The sequence below is a fragment of the Carya illinoinensis genome, chromosome 9, assembly GCF_018687715.1.
Source record: "Carya illinoinensis cultivar Pawnee chromosome 9, C.illinoinensisPawnee_v1, whole genome shotgun sequence".
Classification (NCBI taxonomy): domain Eukaryota; kingdom Viridiplantae; phylum Streptophyta; class Magnoliopsida; order Fagales; family Juglandaceae; genus Carya; species Carya illinoinensis.
In genome coordinates this window covers 9,739,067-9,753,783 of record NC_056760.1, presented here as the reverse complement: position 1 = coordinate 9,753,783, position 14,717 = coordinate 9,739,067, and the positions used below count along the sequence as shown (strand labels likewise).

Below are 14,717 nucleotides of genomic sequence, written 5' to 3'. Positions count from 1 at the left end.
CACACCTAAAGAGAACTAATGAGCGAGCCACTTACCAAAAATGGATTTATGCATAAAAATTTAGAAAAAAACTCATTTAAAATGAATACAAATATAGAATCATGGAATAATCGACAACCCCATTTTATGATACTCATCAAATGAAGATCGAGAACCAAAAAGAAAGAAACACTAATGGAGTTCCTTGTATGTACATTAAAGATGTCAGGAATCTTGAAAAGAATACAGCTGTACTTGTCGCGGCCAAACTTGACCATAAACATCTTTCTTAGTATATCGCCGGTCCCAAGACCAGGGTACATCTGCAAAGGAGATAGCGGAGTTTAGATATATGTGACCCAAAAACAAAGCAATGGATGAGGAATAGGGCAGGACCTTCAGGAGTGTATGGTTGAGGAGGGAGTTCATAAGGTATAGGCAATGGAATTACTCCAGATGTTGGGTCAGAATTCCTACTTCCTTGCCAATGTAAGGTAACTTGTGTCGTTCTTGGTACTTCAGAATTTTCTAATAATCTGCTCTTATCCTGAAACTCACAGAAACTTTCTTTTGGCCAAGATTCTTCCTACCAACACTCTCAATATGGCAGTGCAAATTTGAAAGCAGTGATGACTAAAGAACTCACAAGCTAGGATGTAGTCATTACCTCCATTACATCACCATTACTTGTACAAGAAAATTCAGAACCGTGTCTTTCAGTAGAAGATGGTAAAAATAGCACTCCCAGCTGAAATGATAACAAACAAGAAATGGTAGAATTACATTGTCAATACTTCAGTTGGAGCAAATAGTGGGAAAAGAAGACTCAATGATTTGCAACAGGGGCCAAGACCTATAATTAATGTAGCATTCATCTATATCTGAACTTAATCTTTCAGATAGCACCAATACAGATATACCTCATAAGATCGGATCATCAACTGAGTATTATTTTTCTGGAGGGCTCCCCAGGCAGCTTTGCTAAGATTTGCTGAAGTCAGCAAAAACCAACTGTTGGGGAAAGGTACAGGCTCATAGTTCATGCTTAACATATAACAAATAAGCACAAATAATAGGCATATACGAACACTTACGCAAGTTGCTGACCATTATACCGGGTGTATGTCTTTATATGTGGCATTGCACGACTGGAATATTGACAAGAATGATTGTAGATCTAATTAATAAGTATACCTCAAAAGAAACAAAAGAGAAAAAAGCAGGAACATCAAGTACTATGAACCAATGTGCCAGACATACGACATATCTATAACTCGTCTTTACCCCTCCCCCCCCCAAAAAAAAAAGGGGGATTTTTTTTGTAAGTATAAAATATGGATGGTTTCTAAAGTTAAAAGTTCAGTAAATGCTCTAAAGTAACAGAATGTTAAGTAAATAGGTCAAACTTTCTCTAGTAATAAGAGATACACACCAGCGACCGGTGTGGCTTGCCCTCCACTTTGCCCAATACTTCTTCAAGAATTCTTTCTCCACATTCTTCAGTGGACTCGGAATGGCATTTCCAGCTGCATAACCCTGGGGAGAAAGAACCCGTGAAAAAAAAAAAAAACATTCAGAAAGTATTGATATGGACTGATAGATAAAACTCATAAGCAATGTATACTCTAAAATTTGCACAACAGAACTGGGGCACATCCGTTTCTGTCACAATTATTTTCTTGATACACAAATTGTCAAATTCAGTCAACTTGACTCATCTTTTGCGAGTTCAAAATTACTTGATTAGGCCCTGCATATTGGAGCATGAGTAATGAGCACTCCATGTATTCTGAGCACTCCATGTATTCAGATTATATCCAAAAAGCTAGGACATGAGATCATTAGTTCAAAAGAATGAAGGTATATAGATTCACTTTATTTATTTATTTTTTTTGTTGGGGAAAGGTGGGGGTTGTAAACTAAGTTCACATTATTACTTAAGTGAGACGAATTTATTTGCACAGATATCAGAGAATTATTCTCTTCCAGGAAGACATGTACAATTGATTTTTATGATATCTGGACAAGTTTGACAGCTAGGAACATTGATGTGTCAGCATCGCAAGATCCTTGTATTACAATTTTTTGAAACGTTCAATGACAGTTATTCTTAGGATTCAACCAAACTCAACCCTTACCTCAATCAAGGAAATTGTTTAGACAATTTCAGAATATAAGGTGTTGAGTTTGTTAGCCATTGGTTTTACATGGGCTGTAACTCTTCTGCATCCATCAAGCATGAAACTGTCTGTCTAGAGTGACTGCTGCACAACCAATACTCAACAACCAATGTCCAAAACCTGGAAAGGGTTTTGGAAAAAACCTTACTCTAACAAGCAGTAAGCTCAACCTGAATAACCTACTTTGTAGTACCTCTAAAGAGCATCTGACATCTTCCACAGTGGGCCATATAATGCGTGGTTCCCCAAGACCAAGTGGTGTTTTATCTTCTGATAAGCCTGATGACATGGAGGAAGCCAGCTCAGCCAGCCACTTCTCATCCAAAGAACCGAGGGAAGAGAACTGCAATAATACAGCATAATTATAAATCATCAAAAGATCCATTGCAAACATTTATGCACATAAAAAACTAAGCAGAGAGGAATTGAATGAAAAGACTTGATTCAGAACAGCATAAAACAGGGAAACCGAATGAAGGAAAACTTCAACAAATACCATGATCTCTTCTTTGATTTCTTCACCTACTAACCGAGAACCATTAGGTTGAGATCCACTGTCAAGAACTACATGACCATCATACTAGTCAAGAATTCTAACTATACCTGATAAGCAAGTGGGGACTTTTTAAATTCTTTATCAAAAGTACACTCCTGGAGAACAGTTCGTAGCTTCATGTGTCCCCACTTCTTGAGATTGGTACCCCTGTGATATCCAGGAACAGAAGCAATCAATCTGACCTGAAAAATGTGCAAGCAGTTTTAAATGTCCACATATAATGATATCCTAGACACAAGTAGATACTATTTTAACATCATATCCTCCCGACAGAAACTAAGAACAGAAAAAATATGACAGATTAGGGAATAAAAAATGTACCGCCGCATTGCCATAATCGAACTTCCTAAAGAAAGTTGGATTGATATTGAAGTTTCCAAGGGCTGGTAATTTGACAGAGAATTCAGGCCACTGCATCAGTCAAACAACGAAAAAAACAAGATTATTATGCTTAATCTAGATGGCAGCATCAATAGGAGAATAAAAAGCCTCTCACTGGTAAGCAACACTCCAAATCTACTGGTTAGACAAGCATCTGACGTGGAAGGTGCACTGTAAGTTTTTGAAAGAGAATAAGCTGGGAGCATAAACAAATAAAACACCCCAAGGCAAAAGAAAGGAAAGTTGAAGGAATAAAAAGAAAGCGTAAGATTTATCACACAGTTAAGGAAGTCCATGACATTGACATTATTTTCACTGCAGAGAGCACGGAGTTAAAAACAGGGAATGGTAATAGATTCATGACATCACTTCTACATCAACATCACCTCAAACAACTAGGAGAAATATACAGGAACTTCATCAAGAAAGCCAAACAAGATCTTTAGGACACCATCTTCAACATAACAAATTATACATGTTATTACCTTCAAGGCACTGAGATAATCAATCAAGTCATTTTCAAATCCACACCCTTTGCTTGGGCTATTTTGATCTTTCCATGGGAAGTCTTGCATCCACAAACCTTGACTTTTGTTGTTCCAATCTACATATATTAAATTTGCTGTGTGTACAATAATCCTCACTCCCTTAGGATAGACAAGAATCATGGCCTTTGAATGGTGAGTCCCAAATGAGATAGGTAAGGGTGGTTTATGCAGAATCCAGTTTGCAGGCTTATTTCTCTTGAAAATAAACAGAGTAAATGAAGTTAGAGTCTGCCCATAAAAATAAACCCTCAATGCATAATGGACATTGATATTAATTAGAATAAAAGTAAACCTTCATATGATCCAATGTGCCATCACCTTCTCCATGAACTACCAACACATGAGGGATTTTTGCAAGTGCTGGACATGCTACACACCGAAAAAATAAAAGCATAAAAGAATGAACTACTACACAAACGTGTGTATGCATTGGACTGCAGCAAAATGCAATCATTAAATAGCTAATTTAGATGAGCTTATAAGAAAACACAACAGGAACCATATCCATTTAAGCATCTTAGTTCAAAATGAATAACCTAAAGTGTGAATATCACTTGTAATATTGGAAATTACAACTAAGATAGCTATATGTGTAGCAGTGAAATACAACCTATAAAAATATCTATTAAAAGCATCAGGGAAAAAACCAATTCTCTTATATCAATAAAACTACCAGGTAAAAATCCCATAACCAAGGGCAAATTAACAAGTACTCCAATCTGAGTGCATAACTAAAGAGTGATACAAACATGCAAATAAATTTACCTTTGGCTTTTTCAACTCACAACTGTGACAAGGGAATTGGATACAGATGTCAGACATTATCGGTGAACGTACATACATTATTTACATACTTTTTTTTACAATTAATAAGAGATTTTATTACCAAGAATAGGCACAGCCCAAGTACACTGGAAGTATACGAAGGAAATACCTACTACACTCTAGAAGCAGGAAATAGACTAATACAGATTCAGGACATTATTTACATACTTCTAAGAACTTAAATACCTATTTCTCAATAGATTTCTTTCAGTGAAAGATGTTAACCCAGTCTAGCTCAGACAGACAGGAAAGTGGAACTAAACCAAGGGTGACAACCAAAGTGAATAGAACTCACCAGGTAACAACCAGTCGATGTCTACCATGTAATTTGAAAGGACAGCGATGAGAATATCCCCCTACCAAACAAACAAGAAATCAGATAATTTGCATGCAAATCAAGTCAACAATCAGATACTATTGTTTTAGACAATCTGTTATTTCTTTCAAGGTGATAAAAGCAGCAAAGATTAAATTGGAAAATTCTCCTTGAAAATAACGCACAAAAGTCTACGAATTAAGCAGGTAGATACTGGATATACAAAATTTTAAATGTTGGTTTTTTTTATTGGGGAATGTTGTTACCTGAATCACATCACTTAATGAAACACAAGAGGTATTTGCCCATGCTGGCAGCTCTTTCACTTGCAAGAGCCGAAAGGTCCAAGGTAACTTATCATTAGAGACGTGAAAATGTCGGATAGCCATCTCATTACTCTCTCCCTTATACTGGGAGTGCCCTGAATTTCCAATCTGTAAAATTCAAACAAAAGTAAGCCAGAATGTTTCTAGCAAAAACCAAAAATACGTAGACTGTTCCCAGTTTTTGTTAAGAACAGAAATCAAATAAATGCTAAAAGTGTAAATAAAAACACTATTAAAACGAATGCAAATACAACACCTGAGATTTGGTACCCAAGGATATGCGTTCAGACGTTTGATGCGGACTCCTTCGACATGGTTCCTCTCCTTTACCGAACTCTCTCGCTTCATTCCTCTTATGGGTATTACGCAAAGGTGTGTTTTCGTCACCACCCGACGATACGTACTTGAAAAAATGATGCCCTGGAATCAGCTCTATAATAGCACCGTCAGAAATGGTAGCACTTTCTTGAGAACACAGCTTCCTTCTCTTATTCCGGGAATTGACCACAATGGGATTCGTACCCTCCTAAAATATTCCACCCAAATAAACCAATCGAACACAACACTATAAATTTACGGGAATAGAGTTGTCTTTGAGCAGAATTAAAGGGCTACTCACCACGAACAAGTTGGCGGAGGAGCCATCGGCGGAAGCGGTAAGAGTGATGTGCTTGCGGCTGAGCCGCTTGTCGGGCACTGGGAGGTTGTTGCGGCCAATCAAGTTTTCGCCTTCAGAGAGGGTGAGCTTTGGGATTGAAGCGTCTTCGACAAGATTTTGCATAAGCGGAACCAAATATCCAATCTATAACAAAACGAGATTGTTATTATCAGTTTTTCAATCAAGATATCATTTACACATACTAATTGTTACCGAAATTTCAGAGAAGGGAAGGGAAGAAGACCTGAGACCGAGCCATTAGAGAATGCTTGGTAGCATGAGATCGAATGAGCCCCTGAGAAGATTTTGAAAGGGTATCGTTGGGGAAACGGAGAGAATCGAGCAGCAAACTGCAGTTGGCCAGCGGTCTCGACTCTCGGAAGACAGGACTGCTGTTTTTTTTTTTTTTTTTTTTTTTTTTTTATTAATATAAAAATTATTATTATTATTATTTTCAATAATTCGTACAGTCGAATATAAGAGAAATAATTTCGAGTTTCATTTTATCGTATTATTATAATTTTCTAAAATTTTTATATAAAATATAATAAATAATTTAATTTTTTAAATTCTAAAATAATAATAATATTTTATTTAACTTTTAACTTTTATTTAAAATATTTATACTGATCTTACTAGGGGTGCTATCTGCACTATACAGTGCGGGGTAGTCCCTTTCCTGCACCCCGCCCCGCATGGTGCGGGGGTGGGGCTTTCCTCCCCACCACCTGCCCCCGCATACATGGGCGGGGTACCCCGCCCCATCTAGGCGGGGTGCGGGGCGGATACCCAATCCGCCCCGCTTTATTTTCACTTCAAATATTAACTATATTTTATTATTTAAAAAAATTATTTCTAGATTTAAAAGTGATAAAAAATATATTTTTAGATCTAAATTGTAAATTTAAATTTTGTAAATATGACTATAATTTAAAAATTATGTAACTTTTAAATTTGCTAATACATGTTTTGTGTAAGTTGTAGTGTAATAGTTTTTAAATTATATAGTTTTTAAATTTGCTAATGAATAATTTGTGAACAAGTCTAACAAATTATAATGTATATATTTATATATATACACAATTTGTAAAATATAAATATTTATGTTTATATATATAATATATATATAGGTGAGGGCGGGGCGGGGGAAATGCGGGACGGGGTTGGGCCTCCCCGCCCCCCGCTCCTACTAAGGGGACTAGATGCGGGGCGGGAGCCCCCGCCCAGGCCTATGCGGGATGGTGTACCCTATCCCGTCGTGCGGGGGTAGGGCAAACGGGGACGGGGTAGCAGGGTGCTGGGCCTCGTTGCCCACCCCTAGATCTTACCATCCAAACAACTCTATTGTTCTTCTTAAAACAAAAGCGAATAAATTTATAAGAGCAACAAAGTGACAAAAAATTTAAGAGCAACGAAGTTACAAAAGTAGGGCCCTTTTCTTTCCTTTTCGTATTTTATCCCTATAATTTAGGAAGCGGATGGAAATATCCTAATAAAATATGATATTTATTTTATTAACTTTTGATTATTTTCACTAATTATATAAGTGAGTATATTTTTATAATATGATGAGAATATTATATAAGTCATTCTATTCTCAAGTCAATATATATAATATAGTATTTATATCACTTAAATGATAATATTTGATATATATAATATTTAAATTTTAAAACTTATTTTCTAAATTAAATTATGTTATATAAATGATTTATACACAAAAGCTTGAAAATAAAATTTTTCTATATATTTTAAGAGTATTTAATCATATTTCTTTCAGTAACCATATCCTGTTGGGTTTTTTTCTTCCCTCTTTTCTTGGAAGAAGTTTTGTTTCATTCTTTTTCTATTCCCCCTTCCTTTTTAAATGAAATGAATTAATGTTAAATGTTTTGTCTGGACAACAGAAGTTAAAGATTCAACAATTTCAACTCCTTTTGTTTCTTGCCATCTCATATTTGAGGCGTATGGAGATGTCATCAGAAACTGACATCAATACAAATGTTACTTGTATACATCGATGTCAGGAAAATAACGGAAAATAGGGGGAAATGGGCAAACATCGTACTTCGACTCGCCAACAGAACAAAATTTGGTATGCGCATTTAAAGAAACAAAAAAAACACATATAGGCTAATAGCAATATAATGGCTCTCCCAAGAATCGGTTTAAAAAGTATCATCACCAAATATATGTCAGAAGCGAAGCAAAGAGAGGGAACAAGCCTGAAAAGTTACCTCAGCCTGCCATGCCACCCACCAAGATCGGTTTGAAGAACCTCACATCAAGAACTATTGACCCATTAAACCAACTACACAGAAGTTCACATCTGAGATTCTGAAGGCTTAAAAAGGTTGGTAAGTTGGGGGTTCGAAACAATGATCCTACTCTGCCTTTTTCCTAGAAACCAAATACTACTGTTTCTGTTTCTTCGTACATTATGGGTAAAAAACTCCTGTGTATGTTGGACTTGTATCAGAAGTTTGTCGTCGGTATTTCAGAGTATAGCAAAGCAAAGCCTGTTTATCTCCTTCGCTTTGATTCTTTCCGCATCTCGGATAGGTAGCTCTCCATGTTGGATTTCTCCCATAAACGTCGTTGAACAAGATCTTCCTTTGTGGAGTCATCTGATAGAAACATACACGTCTTAATTTCTAAAACTCTTTTAAATTAAGAACCCTCTAGAGCACACAAGTACAGTGTGCAGATGCAGCATCAACATGCGTGAAGTCTGGAAAGAACTTTTATATATATAGGTAAAAATGTCAAAAATTACTCAAGTCTGGAAAGAACTGCAACCAACAAAAACATAATGGGGAGTTCTTGTATGGGTCCAGCCTTTTGTTTTTTCTTTTTTTCTTTTTTTTTTTTTTTTGTTTTTTTTTTGGGGGGGGGGGGGGGGGGGGGGGAGAGAGAGAGAAAGAGACAGGGGGGTGGTGATTATAGATGATATGGCGCATAGCACTCTTTGTTTGGTACAGGATTAGCATATGTATATATATTTGTGAATTAGATCCAACGTACCAATATTTATCCACGCATCAAGAGGAACTCCGAGGGACCTTTGTGTAAGGTAAGATGCATCTTCCCAAGAATATGGAGCTTTTTTCACCTTGTATCTCCAAAACCAACAACCAGACCATAACAATAGCTGGATCGGATAAAAATAAAATGCAAACATCAATTTTGGCTAAATAAGCTAAGATCAGCATCTATTCATGAAAGAAATAGATCAACAAGAAACTATAGCCATTGCAGTTACTGTTGAATAATACACATTAAAAAAATTTGCAGTATTGAATAACAACAGTGCTACAACCTTTCCAATTGTATAAGGTAGGAGTAGGAAACGGACACCAAGAAGTCCCCAGATGGAGGGCTTTTCGGCTCCCTTTATCTGCAGGTCAAGTTCTTGGCTGAAATCTTCTTCGATTTTTCTGCGATAAGAACACAACCCATTTTCTTGTTACCATAATTTAAGAATAATAATATGCAAAGACCCGATACAAGGGGAGTACCCAAAGAATAATACTAAAAAAGGAGCACATGGAAGTTTGAAACGATAAGATGTCCACATTGATTGACACATCATCAAGAGAAGAAAAGGACATCCATGAAATTTTTTTATTATTAACTCTTTGAACTTTTGACAGGGTCATACTTATTCGTCAGCTTGTGAGTCTTCTTCTTATTTGTAGCTCCTCCACTACGCTCAAGTTCCAAGGCTCGTAACCTATTTTTGTAAGCAGGTGTTTTCTTGACCATTTCCACAGCCTAGAACAAGAAGAATTCAAAGTGTCAGAGGACTTGTCCAAGCATTTTAATATGTGATATTAAAAAAAAATTCATTGAAAAAAAATCCCGCCAAAAATCCTGCATAATATAGACATGTTCTTATCCTACAGCTAACTTATATAACAAAATTTATACATTGTATATGTTCTATATATAGTTGAGTTTAAATGCTTACCACTACCATTTGTTAAGGTCTATTCAGAAAAGACGAGAATAAAGAGTTCTTAAGTAACACCAAGTAACATCACGCATGACAAGTAATACTGCAATGTCTTAAATTCAGATTACTTTGAGTTATGCGAGCTATACTAGTTTACCAACATTCAGCATATCCACCAAACGATCTCACATAAAGATGCATATGGTATCATGTTTTCATATTTGGGGTATTAGATATCACAGTACCTGGTTATACCTTGTCCACTGATTGAGATACTGAAATCCAGAGAGAACCAAAAGAAGGCCGACCAGGACAGCACGGGGATCCTGGCAGGTATATGCATAAAGCAATTTAAGGAAATTTTGAATGGAATACAAACCTTAGTCAACTTACTGTCACATTTAGTTCTAAATGAGACAGAATACTGAGATACCAAGACGAATGAAAAAGTACTCACTGTTTTATGACCATAATATGCCTGATAGTAACGAGCTGTATTGTAAAATACCTGAAAAGAAAATCATGACAGTTACAATTTTTTCAATGAATATGTAAGGTTCAAAGATTCTGCTATTCTAATTTTGGGACACTCAAATATTTCCTCTACAAAATGATAGGAAGAGAAGTGCTTATACAGTGGCAGGAAGCAAGTCCCACAACAACTTTGATGTTCAGACCAAGATTTGTACCAGGCATAGTCCTTCCTAGGCCAGATGCAAAGCGTGCCTTTAGAACAGAACTTACACGAATGTAAACAACAGATGGTACTGGTTTACTACACTATTTTCATGAAGGTCATAAATATCATACAGATATTTTTTTTTGACAGTTAAACCATTAACAAGAATATCACACAGATATTAACTAAAATAAAAGCTGAAAGAGGAGAGATGCTATTTCTTTATGGGCAAGTGGGAGCAATGTTAATTAGAGAGGCTCTAGCACTAAATTTTGTATGCTGACTCCCTCACACTGCTTGATTTTATTGTAGACTACCACTGCAGCATTTGCCAGATTATAACATATACTACTATTTTGTTTTTATAGGTATAATATTTACTTTTATAAGACCCGTACAGATTGAATACAATGACACTAAGCTAAGGACTAAGCATATCAAGCACTATGTTCAAAGTTCAAAGTTTTCTGTTGTACATGGGTTTCGCCCATACATTCTTTTCTAACAAAATTACCTCTTACTTATCAAAAATTAAAAAAAAAAAATGTTCAAAGTTTGCATAACAACTGTCACAACGTCTCTTTGTGGTAGATAAAAACATCTTATTGAAGGTAAGCAGTCTCTGCATAAACACTTTCAAACAAGGTTGGCTGTAACAAGCAGCAAACCAAAGCAACACATGAAAATATAATACACAGCACCCACACACGAAACATAACACTTAGATTGTTCGAATGTCTTTTAGTTTGTTTATGGATGGCCAAGTCATCTACTAAGGAATTATTCCAAGTCTCTAACAAAAAAGAGTTAGATAACGTTCTAATAAAATAATTATGGTCTTTTTACCTCCTCTGGATGTGCAATTGCATAATCGTATTGCTCCCGCGTCGCTTCGTCCTTCAAAATCTACAACAGCAATAAGTTTTGTGTTTTCAGCACATATAAGCACAGAAAGTAAGCCAACATATATAAACTAAACACAGCATCAAAACAAATTCAGATCTGCCGTACCTCATAGGCATTGGCAACTTTGACAAAGATCTTTCTCGATTCAGGATCCGGGTTTTTATCCGGGTGACTGAATTAAATCCAGATTAATAAATGAAATCCCAGAATTAGAATAAATCCGAAATAAATAAATAAATAAAAACAATAAAGGCGTCACAAACTCACTATTTCAGTGAGAGCTTATAGTAAGCTTTCTTGATTTCCGAAGAATTGGCACTCTGTGAAACCCTAAAAACGCATGTTAAAGATAGGTTAGAGAAGTAACAATGAGAGAAAAGAGGGGGTAAAATGGGGATCAGAGAGGAAATTTAGGTGAGCTTGAGCTGACCCTAGGAGATCATAGCAATCGTCTTCGTCGCAGTAGATCGCCATTGACGGGGAAAGGAGAAGAAACGACATCAGAACGGACATGACTGCGCACCACCGAATTGTTGCTGCTGGCGCCATCGTTTTTGCTCCGGAACACGGACCCTCGAGTTTTCCCTTTGAACATGCAATCTCAAGGTCGGAGTTTCGAAAACGAGGGAGTCGGTGTAGCACGTGCGTTCCATTTCCACGTGGGCAGCCCCATTACCTCTTGACAACAAGAACAAAATAAAAAAAATGAGCCTCTTAAATTTGCACAAAAAGCTCTCTCTTATGAAACTAATGAAAATTAGGACGGTTCATATGAGTCGGATGAATCCCGATAACCAGAATTTCGATTACGGGTTGATCCAGGCCGGAACTCATATTAGACAAACCAAATTTATCCAGTCCAAATTCGGGTATGATACTCAGGTTCCGTATTAGTAACCCAGTATAATTGGGTTTGTATAAAATGAAAAAAAAAAAATTATTTCCCTTACGTCTCCCCCAATCCTAAACGGTTGAAGCCTCCTCTCTATCTCTCTCTCACACAAAACCTAACCATGAAACCCTAGCCATCGCTCTGTCTCAGTGGTTTTTCACCGTCTCCAAGATCTCGATGATTGCTTGATGGATAGGAGAGCAGATATGGGAAGAAGATGGAAGTGCTTCTTCCTATTTCTTTCAAGGCTCGAAGGTCTTTGTCCCTAACAGACCTCTCTCTCTCTCTCTCTCTCTCTCTCTCTCTCTCTCTCTCTCTCTCTCTCTCTCTCTCTCTCTCTCTCTCTCTCTCTCTCTCTATTTAACCCTAGCCATCGCCATCATCCTCGTGACCCCAAGGTTTGTTCTCTGCGATTTGGGTCCATTTTATTCCTATATGGGTCTATGTAGCTTTGGTTCTCTGTTACGGCTTGTGTAGCTTTCAGTATGAACAAAAACCAATAGGAACATATATTCATCTCAGTAGATTTGCGTGATATGTTTGGCGGTTTAGCAATTGTTGGGTCTGTTTACAATGTGTAAGCAATACATATATATTCAGTGTGACAATCATCAGATGATTAGGGTCTGTTTTGATGAGAAATCACTCCAAACCCTGAGCAAGGTTTTTTTCTTTTATTACTTGGTTGATTTGGATCTGTTTTGACGAGAGTGTTTGAATGTAAGAATCATTGAGGAATATTTTTGTGGGTCAAATCTGTGCTAGCATATGTATTTTTTGTTAGTCAATATTTTTTTGTGTTGATCCTCTTGTTGGTAGATGCTTTAGGATCTTACCAAGATCAATTTTTCTATTCATTTGAGTGGTGCTACTAACGTAGATCATATCTGGTCTAGCAAAAAATGTTGAATATTTGGATTAGAACTCATGTTTCAAATTTATATCAACTTAAGTATTTTTCTTTGCCTTTTTGTAGATTAGCATCTACACCAGCAATGTTTAACAGCGCACTTACAGAAGATGATTTTTTTTTTATGTCCAGTTGATAGGTCCATTATGATAACATGTAGATTAAACATGTTATTAAACAGATCCGGTAAGCCTCTCCATTTCTCTCTTCATTTGGGCATTTTTGTATTTTTTTTTTTCTCATTCTTTAACCTTAGATGTAAAGGTTTAGTATCAATAGGAGAAATGGTTTCTAGGATGGGTTCGTTTCCGATTTTTTGTTGATTTTATCCTATTTTTCCTCATAGAGTGAAATGGAGACAAATTTTTTTTCTTTTCCCTTCGAGCTCAAGGAGCATGTTATTTGATGTTTAGGGTGGGAATGAGTAGTTGAAATAGCACAAAGGGAGGTTATTTCAATGCTATTTGACTAGAGTTGTTTTTAAGTTGCAGCAAAAACTAGATTTAAACTTGTACATATCAACAATAGAATTGCAGGGATTTGGTAAAAGCTTATGAGATGAACCCATTGATTCATCTTCCGTTTGGGTGGCTACAGCGAATAGACTAGTTTTATTTGGTGTGATATATCACATGAAGACTATGTTATTGATATGTAACTCATATTGTAATTTTATATTTTGTAATGTAATGTAATTTATAGTGGATTGCATGTATTTTAGTTTTTCATTTTTATATATTTTATTATTCTGAACAATGTTAGTTTATATATTTCACAAAATATAGGCTTTTATAAAATTAAAAAAATAATGATGATTTTCATCAGTTTTTTTTTTTTTTAAGTTCTATAATAAATATAGGCTTTTACATAAAAGAGAATTATGCTTATGTTGCTTATAAAAAAAAAAGAATTATGCTTATGCTTTTCAGCATGGATTTCTCTTAAAATTTTTTTTAATATAATATAGGTTTAAAAAAGAAAAACCGGGTTAACCCGAAAAACCCAGATTCCTAACCAGATCTGACCCCGGCTAACCTGGGCCGGGTTCCGGTCCGGATTTGAAATTCGGGTTGCTGTCCAAGTATACCTGGGTTCCTGAGTTGGAACCCGGATAAATAGCCCTAATGAAAATAGAGAGAGAGAGAGAGAGAGAGAGAGAGAGAGAGAGAGAGAGAGAGAGAGAGAGAGAGAGAGAGAGAGAGAGATTTCTTATTCTATTATATGAACCTAGAATGATACCCATATATATAATAGTACAAAAGTCTTAATTGACAGCTAATGCCTGATCAATTATGACGGCTAAATGTGGTCATACAATACAAGTTGGTTTATAACACTCTCCCTTTGGATGACCATATTTAAAGAATATGCCTCATTAAAACCTTGCCAAGGTAAAATCCTATGGGGAAAAATCAATGGCGAAGGAAAAAGAGTACAGTATTCATGTGTACTATCAAGCGCTTTAAGATTGCCTCATTAAAACCTTGTAAAGGAAAACCCAGTGGGATAAAACCTTACGAAGGAAAAAGAGTATAATCAGCACAAGTCTTCAAGACATTACTCCCCCTAAAAACTGCATGATAATAGATCTTCAAGTCTCTGCATT

The 14,717-nt window shown here is 36.1% G+C and overlaps 2 protein-coding genes across 2 annotated transcripts; both read right to left on the bottom strand.

Moving 5' to 3' along the window:
* Positions 1-31: 31 nt before the first annotated feature.
* LOC122277494 (tyrosyl-DNA phosphodiesterase 1) lies at positions 32-6,176 on the bottom strand. Its single transcript, XM_043087483.1, has 16 exons — positions 6,014-6,176; positions 5,731-5,913; positions 5,368-5,637; positions 5,052-5,219; positions 4,765-4,825; positions 3,937-4,013; positions 3,582-3,839; positions 3,037-3,126; positions 2,763-2,897; positions 2,353-2,502; positions 1,412-1,515; positions 1,074-1,127; positions 900-990; positions 647-727; positions 376-526; positions 32-302 (listed from the first exon to the last, which is right to left on the bottom strand). Exons 1-16 carry the CDS (start codon positions 6,026-6,028, stop codon positions 205-207), a joined length of 1,986 nt encoding a protein of 661 aa, XP_042943417.1. The 5' UTR covers positions 6,029-6,176; the 3' UTR covers positions 32-204.
* Positions 6,177-7,898: 1,722 nt separating this feature from the next.
* Positions 7,899-11,955, bottom strand: LOC122275069 (chaperone protein dnaJ 50). Its single transcript, XM_043084010.1, has 10 exons — positions 11,740-11,955; positions 11,577-11,639; positions 11,415-11,481; positions 11,250-11,309; positions 10,182-10,232; positions 9,970-10,050; positions 9,431-9,543; positions 9,089-9,206; positions 8,794-8,920; positions 7,899-8,396 (listed from the first exon to the last, which is right to left on the bottom strand). The coding sequence occupies exons 1-10, from the start codon at positions 11,856-11,858 to the stop codon at positions 8,293-8,295; spliced, it is 903 nt and encodes a 300-aa protein (XP_042939944.1). The 5' UTR covers positions 11,859-11,955; the 3' UTR covers positions 7,899-8,292.
* Positions 11,956-14,717: the final 2,762 nt, after the last annotated feature.

Excerpts from the sequence above, each read along its gene's own strand:
- LOC122275069 (XM_043084010.1), bottom strand. The coding sequence starts at position 11,858 with ATGGCGCCAGCAGCAACAATTCGGTGGTGCGCAGTCATGTCCGTTCTG. Across the intron at positions 11,640-11,739 it reads GATTGCTATGATCTCCTAGG|GGTTTCACAGAGTGCCAATT; the intron begins GTCAGCTCAAGC and ends ATGCGTTTTTAG. Across the intron at positions 11,310-11,414 it reads AAGTTGCCAATGCCTATGAG|ATTTTGAAGGACGAAGCGAC; the intron begins GTACGGCAGATC and ends TTGCTGTTGTAG.
- LOC122277494 (XM_043087483.1), bottom strand. Across the intron at positions 4,014-4,764 it reads CATCGACTGGTTGTTACCTG|CATGTCCAGCACTTGCAAAA; the intron begins GTGAGTTCTATT and ends TTCGGTGTGTAG. Across the intron at positions 1,516-2,352 it reads ATGTCAGATGCTCTTTAGAG|GGTTATGCAGCTGGAAATGC; the intron begins GTACTACAAAGT and ends CTTTCTCCCCAG.